Genomic DNA, 21,530 nt, shown 5'->3' on the forward strand with positions numbered 1-21,530 from the left:
CTACAGGCTGCAAAGTCAATGCATTTTTTAACAGAAAGAGGCTTGCTGAGTTCACTGCCACGGCTTGCTTGGGCTTTGCTGAGATGTGGTGACACCCCTACCTCAGCTCCTCAATTCTTCAAACAATTGAGGAAAGAATCTTAAACTTGCCATGCTGCTTCTGACCCTGCACCCTGGACCTCAGCTGACCCAAATGCCTACTGCATACTTTACAACACACCCAGAGTCAAGTATGGAAGACGCCTTTTAAAGAAGGGGGCGACAGAGGATGAGATGGTTGGAGGGCATCATTGACTCAATGGACATGAGTTTGAGCAAACTCTGGGAGACAGTGAGGACAGGGAAGCCTGGTGTGCTGCAGTCCATCTGAGTCAGAAAGAGTCGGACACAACTAAGCAACTGAAGAGCAGCAGCGCAGGGAGGCTGAGACTTACAGGTTCACAAGGGATGGTAAGCACAGCCTCTGTCCTTGCTTGAACAGACTGTAACATTCAGGAAGCCCAGCAGCCGTCCCATGCTGGGAGGTGCAAGGCTGGATTCTAACCTGGTCTTGTGTGCAGCCAACCTATCCCAAACCCTAGTTATCTTAACTGATCCTGCCCTGAGATGCTGTTACTTCTGCCTTGGACTCTTCCATGTGGTACTCTTGGAAGTTCCATGAGCCAGAAGGACCCTGAGCTGGGACTTCAGCAAGCTTGTCTTGGTGGATTACCTGGTTTTGTTTCTGCTTGCTTTAAAAAAAAAAAAAAAAAAAAAATGGTGGGGCGGGGCATGGGGAGACTTCCATGGTGGTCCAGTGATTAAGAATCCACCTGCCAACAGGGAAAATGGGTTTGATCCCTGGTCAGGGAAGATCCCACATGCCACGGGGCAACTAAGCCCGAGTGCCACAACTACAGAGTAGCCCCCGCCGGCCATGACCTGAGAAAAGCCCATATGTAGGAACGAAGATCCAGTGCCAAAAATAAATTAAAAATTTTTTTTAATCTTATTAAAAAAAGATTAAATTCAATGACCCAGTGTTTCTGAATAGCTGGTTTCTTTAGATTTCTTCAGAAAGCTGTGGTCATCTCATCCTTCCTTCTTTGACCCAGAAAATTCCTACTCAATTTGCAACCCTCAAACCAGATGGCAGTTCTCTAAGAAGCAGATGCTCGCCCCGGACTCTGAACGAGCCGGGCTCCCCCCAGACTCATGTCCACCTGGACTCCCCTCAGTGTCATTCTAGGAGGCATTATCACGTTGCATTGTAACTTCTTCCTACTTATCTGTCTGCCCTTCTCATCCGTGAGCTCTGAGGGCAGTGACTTTGTTTCGCGTCCAAAATGTATCCAGGCATTGGGTACTGGGCCTGGCCCATGGCAGGCCCTCCATAAAGATGTGTTAGAGAACGCAGCAGCCCCAGGAGAGGCAGGAAGGGAGGGGGTAGGAGGAGAGGGAAGGGAAGGGGAAGCAGTGGGGAGAGGCAGAATTTGCCGCAGCTATTCCACTCTTGAGGCTCAGCAGTAAAGAACTCACCTGCCAAGGCAGGGGATGCGGGTTCGCTCCCTGGATCAGGAGGATCCCCTGGATAAGGAAACAGCACCCCACTCCAGTATTTCTGCCTGGAGAATCCCACAGACAGAGGAGCCTGGTGGGCTACAGTCCTTGGGATCCCAAAGAGTGGAACATGACTGGGCAACTAAACAATGAAAGTCCACTCCTGAAGTTAGAGGCGGGTGCTCCAATAACCCACTCAAGTGGCTCAGTATTTCACGTACTGAGGAAAGCAACGAGAAAGAACTCTCAGCACAGCTGTCCAGTAACAAGAACCTGGGGGTGGGGAGCAAGGCCACCGGCTGCAGAGCAGCCCCGGGGGAGGCCGTCCGAGCCTCGTGGTCTGACAGACGCTGCTGAGCCTCCCTGAGACTCAGTTTCTTCTTACATAAAACAGAGGAAGTCCGAGAACATGCCAGAAACCGTGGTGGCGTGGACTCTGGGAGGTGCTGACCGAGAAGTGCTGAGCCAACAGCCCGAGAGGAGAAAGCCCGCAATAAACCGCAGGTGCCTGGGCCGGGTGGGAGGGAGAAGACCCCCAAGTCCCGACGCCTCCCCGCCCTCACCGCTGGAGCCAGGCCACCCACAGCCCTGAGCAGAACAGCTGTCCACAGCTGGCAGGTGCTGGGCTCGATTCAGTCCAGTGCCTGCTGCTCTAAAGAGCTGCAGGGGGCTGGGGACAGAGCTTCAGATCTCGGAGACCACGGGAGGGCCAGACATCAGCCACAAAACCGCGTGAATGTACTCACACTGCCCAAGGGCACGCCTGTCGACCGTTAAGGCAGTAAATTTTGTTATGTGTATTTCACTATAATAAAAAATAAAGTTTATTTAAGAAAAAACAAATAGCAATGATAGCTAGGGGCTTCTCAAGTGGCTCAGTGGTGAAGAATCTGCCTGCCAAGCAGGAAACTCAGGTTCGATCCCTGCGTTGGAATGATCCCCTGGAGAAGGAAATGGCAACCCATTCCAGTATTCTGGCCTGGGAAATCCCATGGGCAGAGGAGCCTGGAAGGGCTACAGTCGATGGGGTCGCAGAGAGTCAGACATGACTGAGCGACTAAACAAGGACAGTTAATGTTTCCTGAGCATCGTTTTAATGGTTTCATTCTACAGTCGTAACAACTCACGAGGATGGAACTATTAGATCAATTTTACATGCAAGAAAGCTGAGGTCCAGAGAGTCAGTTCAATCACTCAGTCGTGTCTGACTCTTTGAGACCCCACGGACTGCAGGCTTCCCTGTCCATCGGGCTGGTGATGCCATGCCCAGTATCATGCAGCTGCTGAGGGGTAGAGCTGGGCTCACCCCCAGATGGTCTTGACTCCAGAAACCCTGCTTTGAACCATAAGCACAGTAAGGAGAGCATTCCAATATTACTTACATCCAGAGACTCCCTGATGGTTAAGACTCTGTGCTTCCACTGCACTGGGCGTGGGTTCAATGCCTGGTGGGGGAACTGAGATCCGACAAGCCATGGGGCACAGCCAAAAAATATATTAAATAAAAAAGTGAATTTTACAAAAAAGAATCACTCATGTCCAGAGGAGGCACCAGCTGGAGTCCCAGATGTGCCACCTAAAGACCTAAACTGACTCTCCAGCTCTGTCGTGGGCTGGGTGCAAACTCTGCATGGAGCCTGTTCTCTCACTTGGAAGTGAGGAGAAGGGCATCTACGCCGGTGACCTCAGCAGGCTGGCGAAGGATGGGTCAGAGGACCACACCTACAGAGCGTCCACCCCACGCCTCCTCCCGCAACACCGGACACTCTGGGAGAAGCCACCCCAAAGAAACAGCCAGGTGTAAACACACAGGTTGGTGGTTTACCTTCTTTATCAAGCAGGCTTTTCCCTGTGTAAACTATAGGAAGAAAAGTCTGAAAGAACAAATAAGCATCACCCTTAACTCCACTCGGTCTGCAGCTCTGAGAAAATGTCCAGAGCACCAGCCTGGCTGGAGCAAAACCAGAGCAGGCAAGAGAGAGAGGAGATTCCGGGAATGGAAAACAGCAGACAAGTGGGTCCCGACACCTCAGAAATCAGCAGACATGGTGCGTGCGAGAAGGACCAGCTGAAGCAAAAATCAGACCTACAGGAACAAGGACAGCTCCATTTTTTAAGAGGCAGTTTAACACCAACGAATGCCCACAAGATGGGTTGGCCAACTACACCCCGTGAGTGAAATCCAGCCTGAGGTCTACGTTATAGTAAAAACTGTACATAATTAGGAGAGGAGGAGGGGGGAGAGAGAGGGGAGGGAATGCAAACAAGGGGAGAAAGAGGAAAGGAAGAAGCAGACAGACCAGCTGCAATGCCTGAAATACTTACGACTGGGCCTTTACAAAAAGACATGTTTGCCAACCTCTGGTCTCTAAGATATAATGGAAAGTAAGTATCTGCTTCTTGTCATCTGAAGGCATAATGAGGTTTGTGCACATTCTAGAAGAAAACCAAACACCAAGGCGGAGGGCTGCCCAGGTGCCAAGTGAGGAAGACAGCAAGCCCTCACTGCAGGAACACGCGACACGAGGGGTGGCGGTACACGCCAAAGTGGGCACAGAAGCAGGCATCAGGGGGGGCACCCAGAAGCTGAAGGGAAGCGGGATGAGGTTACAAGAGGTTGAAGTGTAAGGAGAGAGCTGGAAGCCACATCTGTGTGAATAAACCCAAGCCTGCTGGAGAGCCTCTCGGGTGAGCTGATCAGGTCCCCACCCCAGCCATCATCAATCAGTGGAAATTTACCAGCACTGTTTCACCCTCCTGACTTGCTGTGTGATCTTGGGAAAGTGACTTAAGCTCTCTGTTTATGTTTCCTCACATGCAGACTGAAGATCATAATAGCATCCAACACATCGTACAGATGATGTGAGGATTAAATTAGTACATGGGCAGTTCTTCAGATGAGTAAGCACTACTTACATGTTAGCCTTTTTCTCTTTGAAATCACCCTCTACTTTTCATTTCACAGACTGGTCCAGTTCAAAGGCAGAGAGATGGGAGAATTCAGTCCATCTGCTTTACATGTGAGTTGATCTGAGGCTGTACGGCCACTTATGGTACCCTATTCACCCTAATCACTCTCTGGCGGGGGGGAGGTTCTGTACAGCCCCCCAAAAAGGATGGGACCACGTAGGCAAGCGGCAGAATGGGGCATTATTAACAGAGACCCTGAGGGGGTCCGGCAGGAGCAGATCATGTGGGGCCCCTGGACGCCAGGTGCTATATGGCTCAATTCTTCTTGTCGCTACAAGGTTGCCAAGGTTAATCCCAAGAAGTAGGTTGACCCCTATCAGCCATGAACACCCCACCTGGCCATCCTTGGGACATGAACATGATGCAGACCTGATTTCTCAGGCTCATTACCCAGAGACCCACCCCTCACCGCAGCACCTGACTCCCTGCCCCCACCCTCCCCTCTCAGCTTTCTCTGTATTAGCAACAAGCGTGCCATTCTCAGGAACTATCAGAGATTACTACAGCCTGCCTTGCAGAAAATGCTGAGTGGAAAGGAGGAGGAAAGGAAAAAAAAGAAAAAAAGAAAAAACTCTCCTTGATGCGATTCATATATGGGCAAGAGATACAAACAATTCAGGGCGCTAAAATTATTGCACTCCTGGGCCAATGAGGAGAGGGTGAACATCATGGCAGACAGTAATAAAAACGTACTTAATGTGTACAGCACATATTTATTCATTTTTAGAAAATTTGCAATGCTGCCATCCCCCCTTTTCCCATAAAATCTGACCATCCTACTCAGCTGCTATTCTTATCTCTTGCTCATTTGCGTAATTTTAACACTGCAGAATATAGCCAGCCTAAGAATATTTTTTTTTTATAATTACACCCATCACAGGAACTGTCAGTATCTAATGAAGGATAATTTCAGCTATTATAAGAAGCTTAAAAGATCATTTTCATGAATAATTCGTAATATGAATCATTAAATTCAAACAATGTCAGAAATTTCAAAAAAAAAAAAGAGAGAAAAAGAAAAATATTTTAGGTGTCTGAAAGTAACCATCCCTCTAAAGAAAGAATCCGGTTTCTGACGTGCATAGACCAATAAGACACTTGGAGCAGACCCTCGTGAGAGGGGAGGAAACACGCATATTGACTCGCGTCCTTTTCCACTTTACATTTTTCACCAGGTTCCCCAGCCTGAGGATAAAATCCAAACCTCTCTGCAGGTCACAGGGAGTGACCTTTGCTCTGACCCCTCCGGCTCCTAGCTGATCACCTTCTCCCCCCTAGAAAAGATAAGCTGCCTGAAAATGAAACAAAGCTGCCAGAACCTGAAGCAGGATGAAGGGGGGGAGAGAGAGATCTCCCTGGTAAACTGCTTGTGCACACCTGGATCCAGCCAGACCTGCACCCGAAGAAGTTCTATGAGAGAAAACCCTTTCTGATTGGTTTCTTGGTTTGCAGAAGCAGGGAAAAGTTCAATTACTAAAATAAGGCTGCAGGTCTCAACAGCCTCAGAGGGAATAACGGAATCACAGTATTTATGACTGATCTGGTCCAAAGGCAACAGAGCACTGAGCAGAGAACAGGTGGGAGTCGAAGCTGAGCAGGGGATGATGATGTGTGTGGACAGTGGGCCAGGGGGTGGTCAGGATCAATGTGTGAGCCACTGGGCTAGACCCAAAGGAGGACAAATCACCCATGAAGTGGCTCGGCTAACAGGTACATCCACACTGCATGACGGCAGAGTCCGGGTATTTGGTCTCTCTGGGGAAACACATGAAGACCAAGGACAACTCCCATTTCCAAAGGAAATTGGTCTGTATCCCACCTCACAACTATAAAGACATTATGCATTAAACTATGTATGAATTTTCACTAAGAAGAACAAAGTTTTTCCTTAAATAAGGGAAGGAAGAGGAATGGCCTTGACCAACAGATAAAATATCAAACTTAACTAGATCACAAGATTCAGAATAGTCCCCCTTTCTAGAAAAGGGTCGTCTCTCAAACTACAGGTTGTGTCCCTTTACTGGGGTGGTGAAAACAATTCAGTGAGTTACAACTGATGTTTGTTAAGATGGAACAGAACAGGATACAAAACATGAGACTATTTTGCATGTAGTGAGGCTTAAGTACTATTCTAGGAAGGTTGAGTATCAACTATATACTTACCTGAAAATGTCTACTTCAGCAGCAGATTTATTACTGTGAGCCAGAGTCAACAGGGATTGAAAACCACTTTTATAACAAATGTCAGATTCCGAAAAGAGGTGTCAGATCAGAGAGAACATCTGATGACATGACACGTGGGTTTCAAACCAAAAGGCAACTGATGGGCAAAGAATCCAGGCTTTCCTTCAGCAACGGTACTTCTGTAAATCTTTCCCACATAAATGAAGCCCCTGGGATATAAAAATACACTTATATGGGGTTTATGAAATACTGTTTATTATGGCAAAATCCTGGAATCAACCTATATGCCACCTATGGGGGAATGATTTTAACCATCACAGCACAGTCACATGATGAACTCTGACATGCAGGTGCACATGAAGTTAAAATGAAGGACTGAGGGACTTCCCTGGCAGTCCAGTGGTTAAGACACCACGCTTCCACTGCAGGGGACAAGGGTTCAATTCCTGGTTTGGCAGCTAAGATCCTGTTTGCCTTGGGGAGTGGCAAAAAAATAGAAAAAAAAAAAATAAATAAAATGAATGACTTAGATCTGTATCTATTGATCTGGAGTGAAGAGTTATAACTGTTCAGTTATATACCATTACCTGAGAAAGTCAAAGCAGATTAGACCGGGGAACAGCAGACTTTCTTTAAAGGGCTAGGTGGTTTTCAGTTTTTCAGGCCCTGTGTCTCTGCTGGAACCACTCAACCCCTCCGTTGTATAGAGAAAGCACACAGGCAATTCATAACAAACGGGTGGGGCTGCGTTCCAATAAAACTTTACAAAAATAGTGGCATGCCCAGGGGTCAGAGTTTGCCAACCCCTGATAAGAGACTGTAATCCCATTTTTGAAGGGAAAAAAATGGAATAAGTAGAACATGTGTGTAGAGTATAGATTTGCCAAAGTGTATGTACATCAATTTACCCTGGTCATCTTAAGTGGGGAGCATTAAGGGAGATTACTCCTTTATATGTCTCTTTTATACTCCTTTATATTGTTGGACCTGTTATGAAAAATTAAAAATAACTCATTTTTTAAATTCCAGTAAAATACTCAACTATAAAAAACAATGTATGGCAAACAAGCTATGCAGTGACTGCTTTCACTGAAATCAATTCTAAAATATTAAACCAATATTTTTATCATTGCAAGTAACAGAACAGACCTTCTATATTTCATATTTAATTGAATGTCAACTGTCATACTCTCCAGATAGAAATTTCCAAGGAAGGTAGAAAGTACAATAACACATCATGGGAAACCAAGAAAATACTGTTAAGTTTATTTTCCTCTCCCAGTGGGAGACCAAATGATATAGAAAGAGCAGTTGAAAACTTGATCTCGTAACCCTGGGATCCACTGTTCACTGGACCAGGGAGTTACTATCCACACCTTATAGGTGGCGAGGGTGAGCTTACACCATCTGAAAACAGCACGAGCAGGAAGAGCAGTAAGCCAGGATTCGGACCTGGGTCTCTATTCTAGTTTAACCAAATTCTCTCGGCACTGACCTAGCTGATTGGTAGGACACATGCCCATGATAAATCTTAACCTTCAGACCACAAGAGCACTCTAGATTCACAGGGGAAATAAACTTGGGACACATAGCAGTTGACTGTCTTACTTCTTAAAAATGAAGATGATTCCTGTGTCACCAAACGGTGAGAGTTTCCAAGTGCTGAGCAGAGATCATCTTTCACATTTCACTTCTCCTCATTTCTCCACTGAAACTCCACCCCATTAGTGCCATTGCCCCAAAAAGCTAGCACTTTGCTTCCACTTGCTCATCAAAAGCAGAGTAGCAATTAATGCAAACACGTATATCCTCTAAGGCTAGTATCCCCTAATAGCCAATCTTTCTTCTGTAGTAAGAAAAATATTGCATTTGCGGGAGGATTCTTTACCAACTGAGCTATCAGGAGAGCCCCTAAAAAGAGAAATTTCAACTTTCTGCTGGGCACTTGGACACGTGGGCCGAAAACAAAGAGACAGTGTTCCCCAGCGTCCCTTATAGCCGGGTACGGCCACTGTGAAATGTCACAGCAAACTGCAGAAGAAAGACGAGCGAACCTGAAGACCTGGCAACAGAAACTGTCCAAAACATACACACACAGAAGGCTTCCCCGGTGGCCCAGTGTTAAGAGACCACCTTGCAATGCAGGGGACACCACTCTGATCCCCGGTCTATGAAGATGCCACATGCCTCAGAGCAACCAAGCTCATGTGCCTCAACTACTGAGCCCGCACTCTAGAAGCCGTGCACTGCACCGCTGAAGCCCGCCTGCCTAGAGGCCGTGCTCCGCAGCAAGACAAGCCACGCTGAGAAGCCTGAGCGCCGCACCTGGGGAGGAGCTCCTGCTCCCCGCAACTGGAGAAAGCCCACACACAGCAACAAGACCAGGCACAGCCAAAAGTAACTCAACAAATGAATAAGATTATTTTTTAAATCAAATAAACATGTACAAAGGAAAAGGAAAGAACACACAAAAAAGCCCGGCTATATGCCCAAGGTCACACTGCTGGCAAAAGGCAGAGCTAGGGCCTTCCAGGCAAACCCATGGGATGGTCTACACCTTCACGCTGCAACACAGGATGGGCAGCTTTCATGAACGCTGTCCCTTCTTCCTCTGGAAAAGAGGCAAAGACAGCCGTAGCCAGTCTGCCGGCCCATCAAACCACACTTCCCGTCATTTTGGCACACGTGTGGCTTGTTATGACAGGACTTTGGCATGATTTATGGTCCTATGAGACCACTGCCTGATTTTCCTATTAAAATCCCTACCAATTATTTGTTATTGGCATGTTTTTTTAAAATACGATCCAGTTCTCCTCTTAGCCCATGAAGTCCATGTGTCAAGCAGGGGATAAGGGATCCCCAGGCTCTTCAGGCAGGATGCGTTTAGCCCAAGAGTTCCCAGAAAGAAGTGGTACACCAATCTGGAAGGATCTATCCCAGGGTATTAATAATGATTGAGGGTTTGTGATTTTGATTTTTCTCCTTTATTTTTTGTCTCTATCTTTTTAAATTCTCTGTAATGAATACGGTTTCATTTTTTAACAAATTGTTCTTCCACATAAAGTTGTTGAAAGAATTTTCAGGCCAGCAGGTGAGTTCAGCAGGCTGCTCCTGGCCGATGGGTACATGTGTGCTTGCGTCTATTCCAAGTCCTTCATTTTACTCAGAAGGAAGCCAAAACCTCAAAACTGTGTATGCACCATGCCTGGTTGCCATGCTGTGAATAGCATTATAATGAGACAAATCAGATGCAAATAAGGGCGAAAGTAATTAAAGGTGGAGTTGAGCTTAGCCTAATTGGCTCCACCTGGGGAAAGGAGGGTGCTTTTGAAGGGACTGGGCCTCAGAAACAGTGAGATTCTAAGCCTAAAATGAAAAGGTAATGAGGGAGGAGCCTGGCAAGGTGAGCCATCTGAGGTACAGCATGGACCAGAATTGATGCTTCTGAATTGTGGTGCTGGAGAAGACTATTGAGAGTCCCTTGGACAGCAAGGAAATCAAGCCAGTCAATCCTAAAGGAAATCAACCCAAATGTTCATTGGAAGGACTGATGCTGAAAGCTAGAAGCTCCAACATGCTGGCCACCTGATGCGAAGAGCCGACTCATTGGGAAAGACCCTGATGCTGGGAAAGATTGAAGGCAAAAGGAGAAGCGGCGACAGAGGTGGTTAGATGGCATCACTGACTCAATGGACAAGGGTCTGAGCAAACTCCGGATGATGGTGAAGGACAGGGAAGCCAGGCGTGCTGCAGTCCACGGGGTTGCAGAGTCAGACACGACTGAGCGACTGAGCAACAACGAACTAGAACGCCGCCCAGGAACTCTGTTCAAGGGCACCACATCCCCTGGCCCCCATCCACATCCTCGCCTACTCTGCCCAGGCTTGGCTGGCTGGGAGCAACCCGGGACTGGAAGGACCAGGTACACACTCTTCTGGAGCCCAGGTCACCGGCCCCACCCAGGCACCCCTCTGCGAGCTCCGGGGCGGTAGCTACTGTGGGTTGTTCCTTTCTGTGTCAGAACATCAGTGGCCCACCCCGCTCACCAGCGGAGTGCCGCGGGCAGAGCCCTTGACCGTGATGTTCACAATAGCAACGGTCCCACGAGGCACATGGGAGGGACTTCAAGGCAGACAGTTTGGCTGTCCTATACTGTCTAACTTTTCTTGGCCTTAGTTTCCCCACCTGTAAAGTGGGGAGGTGATAAGAGTACTCACCTTACAGGAAGGTTGCCTATTGAGTAGTTAACAGAGGGTATGGCATATGGTGCTTAACCCACATTTGCTGTTATTATTATTATTATTGTAAACTCAGTCAATCACTTATCAAACATCTACCCACCAAGGATCAGCGATCTATTTTAGAAGCTGAGTGCACAATGATATCAAAATCAAGTCAGTCCCACTTACGGTTGCTGGGGGGAAGGTGGGAGGAAAGGGATATTTAGAGAGTTTGGGATGGACATGTACACACTGCTATATTTAAAATGGATAACCAACAAGGGCCTGCTGTACAGCACAGGGAGCTCTGCTCAATGTTATGTGCCAGCTTGGATGGGAGGGGAGAATGGATACATGTATATGTATGGCCGAGACCCTTCGCTGTCCACCTGAAACTATCAACATTGTTAATCACCCATACCCTAGTGCAAAATAAAAAGTTAAAAAAAAAACCCAAGTCAGTCCCCATTTTCATGGAGCTTCAGATCAGATCAGATCAGATCAGTCACTCAATCGTATCCGACTCTTTGCGACCCCATGAATCACAGCACGCCAGGCCTCCCTGTCCATCATCCTGCTACATGTTTACTGAATATGTCACTAAAGAAAGGAAGAAATCAGAATTTTAAAGCACAAAATACGCAGCCATACAATAGATCTGGGAGTGACCAACTAGGGGAAATGATGGTGAGCTTCATTTGGGCTTCTGGAGCAACGACATCAGCCTGTAAACAGGAGAGGTACTGGGCAGAAGAAAGATTCTAAACTGAATGAAGAGAAGTATGGAGAGGGGTGAGGAGGGAGTGTATTTCTCCTGCAACGCAAGAATGAAATTGAGGCCATAAACCAGTGAAATAACCACAGACCAAGAGATGGGCTTTATCTCTTTATAGGAAGGATGTCTATTTTTTCTGTTCCGTCCCAGTGCAAAGGAAACATTTAGGCAAGTCACTCTCTGCCCAGGTTAGAAGCATCATTACCCACTCAAGCAAAGCAAAATGACCAGTTGCCTGATGAAAACTGTAATTAGAAACTTAAAGCAGAGTAGCTGTCAGAATGGAAGTGGCATTTAACAAAACGAGCCACCTGCCGGCTTCCAGGAAGGGGAGGCGCCGACACCAGAGGAGGCACCGACAGACAACTGCTCCCGGAGAAGCACAAAGCCTGCAGGGCCGGAAAAAAGTCACGATGACAAAGATAAATGCATGTCTGGGCTAAGCCTCTAAGGAGGGAGCGGAGGCACTCCTAGTGCTCCTGTTCTGTCTCTGGGCCTTTGTTTCCTGCCAAACAATAAAAAGGAAATGAACAAAAATCATGCATCGATCCCTGGCATTTTCAAGCAATTGCTTCTGCAGTGATTTAGGAGAGGAAAGCATCTTGCAGGGAATGAAGTTCGGTGGAGCAAATAAAACATGAACTCTTATGGGAGGTCTCCAGAGAGACAGGCGCCACTTCCAGAACCAGGGAATGGATGAGCTTTCAGCTCTGACCCTGTATCCTTGATGAAGCTTTTCCCCATAGCTATGGCACTCAGGGGTGGCTTGGGGGGACTTTAGAAACACCCTCCCTCCATCCACCCCGGTGTTATTGTCATCAGCCTTCCCTTTCTCAAAGCCACCTGGGGCAGGGGCTGCTGGCTGCCGACCCCATCTCCATGGTCCCTGTTTCCTTATGTGCCAATTAGGCAACCTTCCCCATAATTAGGGGAGGCCTAAAAGCTTTAAGGGCTTCCCTGGTGGCTCATATGGTAAAAAAAAAAAAAAAAAAAAAAAATCTGCCTGCAATGCAGGAGACCAGGACTCAATGCCTAGGTCGGAAAGATCCCCTGGAGAAAGGAAGTTACCTACTCCAGTATTCTTGCCTGGAGAATCCCATGGACAGGGGGGCCTGGCAGGCTACAGTCCATAGGGTGGCAAAGAATGGGACACGACTGAGCGACTAACACCTTCAAGAGCTCTAAAGAAGTCATTTGGAGTGGGAAAGCTCCTTAGAGAAAGCTTATGATCCTAAAGTTTTAAATCCTTACAGACTTCAGCTGTAAAATGCACTCTCTGCCCTTCCCCACTTCTGCTTTTACTGGCCTGAAATATAGATGTGAAGGCTGGAGCACTAGCCACAATATATATACCGTGAGGCAATCATGAAGCTAAAAAACCATGTACTAAGGATGGTAGAGCAAAATGAAAAGAGTAGCCTGAGTTCACAAAAACCATGGAACGATCACACTAGGCCTGGACTAGACTGTTCACTTCTAGGCTTACGTGAGGTAGGAAAAAACCTGTGGAGTCAGTGTTGTCTAGGTTTTCTTCTTCATGATGCTGAATCTAGTTCTGTTACGCTATCCCACGTAAACATGCAAACTCAACAAAGATGGACAGCATGCTATGCAGATACAGTCTCGGGAAAATGCCTTCAAACCCCCTTTCCAACAAAACCACCAAACCCCTCCTACCTAAAAATGCTGGTGTTACCAATTGCCCATGTCACGCCAGATGCAACAACCCCTATCTTTTTCCTCCTCAACATCCTCTCTTGGCAAAACCCATCTCTTACTTTTGGAGGCCTACCCCTCTCCCCTCTCAATCCAGAATGTTTGGATAGAGCTGCTCCCACCAAAGTTCTAAGTCCCCGGACACACATATACCCCCAAGTACCCAGCATTAGTCTGAGGCCTGCCCCCCAAGCTGGGCCAAGAAGAATTAACCTGGAAACATCTGTGCATGCAATCAGTAAGGACATCCTGGACTACACTTGCAACTTTTAAATATCTGAAATCAATATGGAAATTCATCTTTTACATCTAGGTGGTGAGTACATTGGGTGATGGGTACATTACTCTCTGAACTTCTCCAGCAAATTCTAATTTCAAACTATCAAAGCTAAAATCTGTGGCCACCATCCCTGGAGGATCTTCCTGGTGTTGGCAGTACTGAGTGCTCGGCAAGGGCCAGGGACTGGGGCTACCGGTTCAGATTTTTATTTAAAGGTCAGGAAATTGGCTAATCACACAAATATTGTTTTACCAGGATAATGGACTTCAAAAGCTTTCAAAGGGGTTTACTCTATAATTATCACCATAATTATTCACCCACTTTCAGAAATTAATGAACAGGTGTTCTGCTAATGGACCCTGACCTGCCACAGCCTGGACACCCTTCAAAATGCTTCTATAACCCAAAATAATGTCAACATTTGCCTGGTACTTTACCTACACCATCTCTTTTAAACTTCAAATAATGCTAGGAAGTCAAAACTATTATCACTCTGTTCAAATAAAAACACTGAGGCTCCGAGATTAAAACCTGGTCCAAGACTTCAGAGCTGCTAGACAATGGGGCTGAGTTTCAAGCCAGACCCCCTCAAATGGAAAATGTGTGCCTGCCTTTGGCCTCCAAGCTCTGCTATCGCCTTTTCTGAGTTCCTTCTCAAGGAAGAGGCTTCTCCTTCCCACGGAAGGAAGAGCCCTCACTGTGTCCACGGCACATCTGGTCCACACCCAGCACTGCTACCAAGAAGCCCGTCTGATGTCCAGTTCCAAGCCCCTCATGCTCTGACTCGGTTCCCCATGTTGGCTGACGGCACATGATCGGGTTTCGGGGGCCCATGAGGACAGAGGAATAGAGCAGGGTTTTTCAGGATAAAGTGAAGGCAGAGATTCCCCAGCTGGGCCAGCCATCCCAGGCACAGGCTGCGTCCTGCAGAGCAGGCATCTCTCAGTCACCTGCCAGACACTGAGGTTTATCACCTAAGACATCTCTGGGAGAATCAACTCAGGGGCGCAGGGGAAACATGGCCTCAGCTTACACCTGGGGAGGAATTTTGGCACAGCCACTTTGGAGCAGGATGACTGTGACGATTAATTTCTTATGTCCATGTGAGTCAAGATTTCTACCACGGGCCAAGAATCCACGAACACTGACACATTTGAAGCACTTTATCAACTTGATGATGAAGTGGCATGCATCACTTCATCAGCTTGAAAGCAATATCCTCTAACGTGGTGGTTGCAAGCGTCAAGCACTGGGATTTTTTAAAACTCCCCAGGTGACTCAAATGGAGCCAAGATTGAGAAACTCTGCTCCACAAGGGGAAAGATGGGAGAGTGGTTTATAAGGAAACTAGTGGGAAGAAGCTCTTTTTGATTGGGTTGCTGGGAGGATGAAAACAAGAGCTGCTGGCAGCTTACTGTCACCATAAGAACACCTGCCTGCAAAAGGAAGCGACAACGAGGGGCCACTGCAAAGCTGGGGCACACGGGTTCACGGGAGCCCACGGGTGCATCTCTTCCTAACTTTGCGTTCAGTGACGTCATGTGAACAGCTGGAAACTGACCACAATGGAGCACCAACACCGTGGAAATTAGTGCTTCCCTCTGAGGGCTAGTGGTTCAACATTTAGCAGCACCACACTGCTAATATTCGGAGGGAGGGGGACAGAGTTGAGAAGTAAAAACACGAAAAGCAAAAAACATTTCCTAATGATATTGTTTGAGCCGCTGGATCAAGCCATTCCTAAAGACAGACACTCCTGGATTTCTGCTGTTTAACTGAAAACCGATTAAATTGGATTTTTATGATTCTTGTAATCAAAATAGCTCTGAATGACGAAACCCTCGAAGAGTCCAAAGTCATGTGTTAAGAAGTATAGTTATAAGGAGCCAAAACTACATGTGATCAGAAGAATCTGGTTGGAGGCACAAGTGAAAAATGCAGTTACATGTGGTACAGCATGCTACCAGTGACCTTAGAATGAAGACCCACGACCCCGCCCACCGCTGCTGCTGCTAAGTCGCTTCAGTCGTGTCCCACTCTGTGCGACCCCAAAAATGGCAGCCTATCAGGCTCCCCCGTCCCTGGGATTCCCCAGGCAAGAACACTGGAGTGGGTTGCCATTTCCTTCTCCAATGCATGAAAGTGAAAAGTGAAAGTGAAGTCGCTCAGTTGTGTCTGACTCTTAGCGACCCCATGGACTGCAGCCTACCAGGCTCCTCTGTCCATGGGAGTTTCCAGACAAGAGTACTGGAGTGGGGTGCCATTGCCTTCCCCCGCCCACTGCTGAGCTCTCCCTAATTGCTGTGAGTTTTCAATCAGGTTCTACAACAACTCCTCCTGGATTTCTATTCATTTCTAATCATTCGTGTTATGAACATTTATGGAAGATGGCCAACAAATACATGAGAACATCCTTAACATTGCTCATTATTAGAGAAATGCAAATCAAAACTACAATGAGATATCACCTCACACCAGTCAGAAAGCCCATCATCAAAAAAATCTATAAACAATGAATGCTGGAAAGGACGTGGAAAAAAGGGAACCCTCCTGCCCTGTTGGTGGGAATACAAATTGAGACAGCCACTATGGAGACGGGTATGGAGATTCCTCAAAAAACTAGGAATAAAACTACTATATGACCCAGCAATCCCACTCCTGAGCATATACCCTGAGAAGACCATGACTGAGAAAGACACATGCACCCCAGGGTCCACAGCAGCACCGTTTACAACAGTTAGGACATGGAAGCAGCCTAGATGGCCTCTGACAGAGGAATGGATAGAGAAGATGTGGTGCATATACACAATGCAATATGACTCAGCCATAAAAAAAAATAAAGAATGAATTTGAGTCAGTTTTAGTGAGGTGGATGAACCTAGAGCCTGTTATACAGAGTGAATTAAGTCAGAAAGAGAAAAGCAAATATTGTATATTAATGCATGTATCTGGAGAAGGAAATGGCAACCCACTCCAGTATTCTTGCCTAGAGAATCCCACAGGTGGAGGAGCTTGGCAGGCTACAGTCCATGCGGTCACAAAAGCATCAGACATGACTGAGCGACCAAACAACAACAATGCCTATCTACTGAATCTAGAAAAATGACACTGATGAACTTATTTGTAGGGAAGCAATGGAGACACAGATATAAATAATGGACTTGACGACACAGCAGGGGAAGGAGAGAGATGAATGGAGAAGGCAGCATCAACATACCTACATTACCATGAGCAAAACAGACAGCTGGTGAGAAGCTGCTATATAACACAGGCAGCCCAGCCTGGTGCTCCGTGATGACCCAGAGGGATGGGAGGAGGGGAGGGAGGCTAAGGAGGGGGGCGATGTATGTATAATTATGGCTGAATTGCATTCATTGTATGGCAGAAACCAACACAACATTGTAAAGCAATATTCCTCCAATTAAAGAATAAATTATTTTTAAAAAAAATATTTACGGAGCGCATCCCTTGGGTGAAGCCTGTGCGGGGCCCTCTGAACACAGCAGAGGGAAGAACAGGCAAGGTCTCTGCTCCTTGAACGGTACACTGCAGGGCGGAACATGGACAGTGAACAAGGAAGGGAACAGACAATCGAGACACGCTGAGGTGCTCATAAAGGTGCTGTGACGGAGATCAAGGAAGTGACGGGACGAAGGAAGGAGAGGCGGGGTGGCTGGGGAGGTGACACCTGAACAGGGCCTGCCTGACGAGGCAGGACCAGCCTTTCAGAGATGAGGGAGAAGCATTCCGGAAGGAGAGCAACAGCCAAGGTCCGGAGGTGTTACTTGGTAAGGCCAGTGTGGCCGGGCCAGGAGAGGGCGGGAGGAGACGGGGCTGGGAAGTAGGGAAGAGCCGATCACACCGAGCACTGCAGGCCCTCATCATGAAGTGCAGACTGGACTTCCCCGGTGGTCCAGCGGTTAAGGCTCTGTGCTTTACTGCAGGGGGCACGGGTTTGAGCCCTGGTCGGGGAACTAAGACCCCACATCCTGCAGGGCAACGAAGACCACGTGCCACAACTACTAAGCCTACATGCTCTAAAGCCTGTGGTCCACAGCTAGAGGAAGCCCCTGCAGGCTGCAACAAAGACCCAGCACCACCAAAAATAATTTTTTTTTTAAAGTTTGGATTGAGTTTTAAACAGCAGAGTGATGAGATCTTAGCAGAGTCTCCACGAAGTCCAGTGCTGATCGCGCTAGAACCAGACACACACACACAACTCCCGAGCTTGCTTCCCTTGCAACCAAAGCAGCCTGCCTCAAACGAAGACCTCTCTGCCTGTGTGCACACTGGGGGCGAGAATATGTGGCCACCAAGGAAGACACCCCAGTGCCTGCAGTCCCTGAGGGAAGATGCAGGTTGAAAGGTCCCACGGCGCCACACGCACCCTGAAACCCACAAGCTCCATGAATCCTCTCGCCCTCGACCCTGCGTCTTCACAGGACCAGGCTTCTCCACGGTCCCGCCCCACTTTCCAGAGCCCAGGGGAAGTAAGACCTCGAGGAGGACATGGAACACATGCAGGCGTGGAAGCGAGGGGTCACTGGGCGAGTCACATGCAGGCAGAGACACGACACAGGACACGGGCTGACAACTTCGTTTTTTTTTTTTTTTTTAAACTTCTTTTGTTTCTTAAACTTTTAAAACTGCTCCCAAGCCTCCCTCATCCATCAAGTTCCTCCCCCAGATCGTCTGCTCTCACTGCCGATTACTCTGATTGCCACCAGCAACAGGCCTTTGCTTCTCCCTCTGCCCCTGAGCCTGTGGCTGATGAATTAAACGGCGATGCCAACAAGAGCTTGCAGCCTTAAAATCCATCACCACAGGATAGGACTATGGAGGCCAGGACAGACGATTCTGGTGGAGGGGACCTCATGAGAGGAGGGGGCCAGAAGGAAGGACCTCACAACCTACAGACACTGCAGGTTAGGAAAGACAGGCTTCAGAGAAACGACAGCTCCCCCTGAAGACCGAACAGACCCTGCATCCAGGAAAGAGCAGTTTGCCATGACCGCACTTCCCAGGTGGCTCAGTGGTAAAGAATTTGATTACCAGTGCAGGAGACACAGGAATCGAGGGTTCTCTCCCTGGGTCAGGAAGATCCCCTGGAGGAGGAAACGGCAACCTGCTCAAGTATTCGTGCCTGGAGAAGTTCATGGACAGAGGGATCTAGCGAGCTACAGCCCATGGGTTCTCAAAGCGCCAGACCCAACTGAGCACGCATGCATCCAAGCTATGGAAGCCCCACCCAAGCTTGAAAACAGTGGCAGGGAGGCTAGTGAATTATCGCTCTTGTTAACAGTACGTTTAGGGCTGAACCATCACATCAGGACGGCTGGATTCAGGGTTTCAAAGGACACGATCGATCCCCCCAGTGCCTCTCTGCCTCTCAGCTCAGCTCCTCTCCCCGTGCGACGGCCTCACACTCAGGCTCCACTCGGAGACAAGGTAACTACAGCGGCTCCAGCCTTCCAGGCCTGACGGGAAAGGAAGAACTCCTCGTGACAGCCCAGTACAGCCCTGACGCCCAGCTGGAGCCAGTCGGCTGAGGTCAAGGGCAGGAGGGAGGGTAGGGCCTCATCGACATCACAGGGCTGACCCTGAGTGAGGACACTGGGCCCAGAGAAGCTGGAGCACAGGCGACCTGAAACCACAAGGCCAGAGACGGCCACCACGCCAGCCGGGGACGGTGGCCCAAGCCATGTGACACAGGAGGACACGGGCGTGTCTGGAATCCTATGTTCAGCTGCCCCTGTAGAACCTCTTCCTTGGTACTGAGAACCACCTCCAACTCACGGGCAAATGCTCCTTGGGAAAGCCCAGGAGAAGCCCAACACCCACCAAGGGGCTGCTCTGCAGCTAAGACCTCCATGAGACCAGCCCCACCCCCACCATGGGGCGCTCAGAGAACCCAGACTCCCCAAATGCATACGCAACACTGCAGTTGTTGTTCAATCACTAAGTCGTATCTGACTCTGCAACCCCATGGACTGCAGCACGCCAGGCTCCTCTGTCCTTCACTGTCTCCTGGAGTTTGCTCAAATTCACATCCATTGAGTCAGTGATGCCATCTAACCATCTAATCCTCTGTTGCCTTCTTCTCCTTTTGCCTGTCAAAAGCCTTATATTAATCACATCTGAAAAATCTCTTTCTGGCTTCCCTGGTAACTCAGTGGTAAAGCATCCGCCTGCCAATGCAAGGGATGTGGGTTTGATCCCTGGGTTGGGAAGATTCCCTGGAGGAGGAATGGCAACCCACTCCAGTATTCTTGCCTGGAGAATCCCATGGACAGAGGAGCCTGACAGGCTGCGGTCCATGGGGTCACAAGAGTCAGACATGACTGAGCAACTGAACAACAACTAAAGTCTCTTTCACCATGGAAGGTGGTATGGGCACGGATTCCAGGGATCAGGACACAGACATCTTTGGAGGCCTGACATTCCACCCACCCCAGCATTTTTTAGATCCCAGCATGTTATCTGAATTACACCTCTTAACAGCTAATCCTCACAACAACCTATGAAGTATATATACTATTTTAATCAATCCTAATTTTACAAGTGTTCAAAGGGGCCATGAGAGAGAAAGTGAGACAGTAAAAATAGTAATAACAATAACTGTCATATTTACTGAGTGGCTGCTACATATCAGACATTATTCTAAGTGCTTTCCACACACTAATTTATCCCTTCTTCCCCCAAAACCCTATGAGGAAGGTATTGCTACAGTTCCCATTTTACAGAGGAAGAAACTTACATGGCCTCTAAGTCAGGTGCCCTGGGGAAGTCCTCAGAGTCTTTGGCACAGGGGTCCCTCGTCCACTAATGTCAATTACGATGAGCAAGAAGAATGTGGAATGCACAGTGATTCCCAAACGCTTTGGCCATGACCACTATTTTGCTGGGTACATGTACACGGACTAGGATGCGATGATCCTTTGGGGATAAAGGTCACAGCGACAGCTGAAACAAGCGTTCCTTCTGTTGACAGAGCCTTTCCCCAGAAGGTCAGGTGTGATGGAGGAGATGCCTACCCAGGGAACGACGCTGCTGACCCAGCCCTGCTGCTGGCGTCTCCCTCAGGAGGCACCCAGAAAGATCTGCAGTCACCACAGGTCTTACCAAAGGGCCCCCACCTTGGGCCATATGTCCACGAGAAGACATCCCCCATTAACACACTCTCAGCCTCACTCCCCACCTCCTACATGACTGTGAGAGCCTCAGTCAAACAGAGATGCTGCGGTAAACAGAGAACGCCCCCCTGGATCGTCCTCCTCCTTGGTCCCCACTGGGTGGGCATCATTCAGCAGACCCAACAACACCTCACAAGGGGGTCCCAGGGTCTACAGTTGGGAGAACAATGCACTGGGGAGTGTGATTCTAGCTTCAGTCAAGCTGGAGTTTCCAACCAACTGTCAGTAATAAAGACATCATTTGGAACACTTTTGTCAGATGCCTACATCAATGTTTCATAAAGAACTTGAGGGGGAAGAACAGTCATGATAACCTCAGAATTGAAATAAAGTTACCGACTGACCTCTTAAACATTGTCAACAATCTATTCTAAAGGTCCATTTTAAGTTGATTTTTTTTTCTTCATCTTGAAGGCACTTCCCAGAACAACAATGAATAGAACAATCCCAACATAGCCCTCAGCCATCTACTCAATCCTAAAGGCATTTGGGGCTTCAATGATTTCTCACCCTTTTCCCTACTGATGAGCTCAGTTTGACAAACAATTTGTTGTCCAAATGATTTTAAAAAAAGAAAAAGCTTTATAGCCTCAACCTAAAAGGATTCTCTTGTGGAAAAAGCACTCTGAACTCTCACCTAGAATTTGAGAAGC

The 21,530-nt window shown here is 48.0% G+C and overlaps 1 protein-coding gene across 11 annotated transcripts in view; it reads right to left on the reverse strand.

Annotated features, from left to right (window-relative positions):
- The window catches only part of SNX29 (sorting nexin 29), a 586,612-nt gene that overhangs the window by 344,539 nt on the left and 220,543 nt on the right, over window positions 1-21,530 (reverse strand). The window contains exon 15 of one of the 11 annotated variants that reach the window (XM_044935766.2): window positions 5,065-7,167. The exons of 9 other annotated variants lie outside the window; for them this stretch is intronic. In XM_044935766.2, the coding sequence (XP_044791701.2) occupies window positions 7,133-7,167 (35 nt within the window). In that variant the 3' untranslated portion in view covers window positions 5,065-7,132. Of the gene's footprint in view, window positions 1-5,064; window positions 7,168-11,381; window positions 12,194-21,530 lie in introns of those variants that run through there. One more of the 11 variants, XM_044935767.2, reaches the window with a different exon arrangement.

The sequence above is a fragment of the Bubalus bubalis genome, chromosome 24 (genome assembly GCF_019923935.1).
Source record: "Bubalus bubalis isolate 160015118507 breed Murrah chromosome 24, NDDB_SH_1, whole genome shotgun sequence".
NCBI lineage: Eukaryota > Metazoa > Chordata > Mammalia > Artiodactyla > Bovidae > Bubalus > Bubalus bubalis.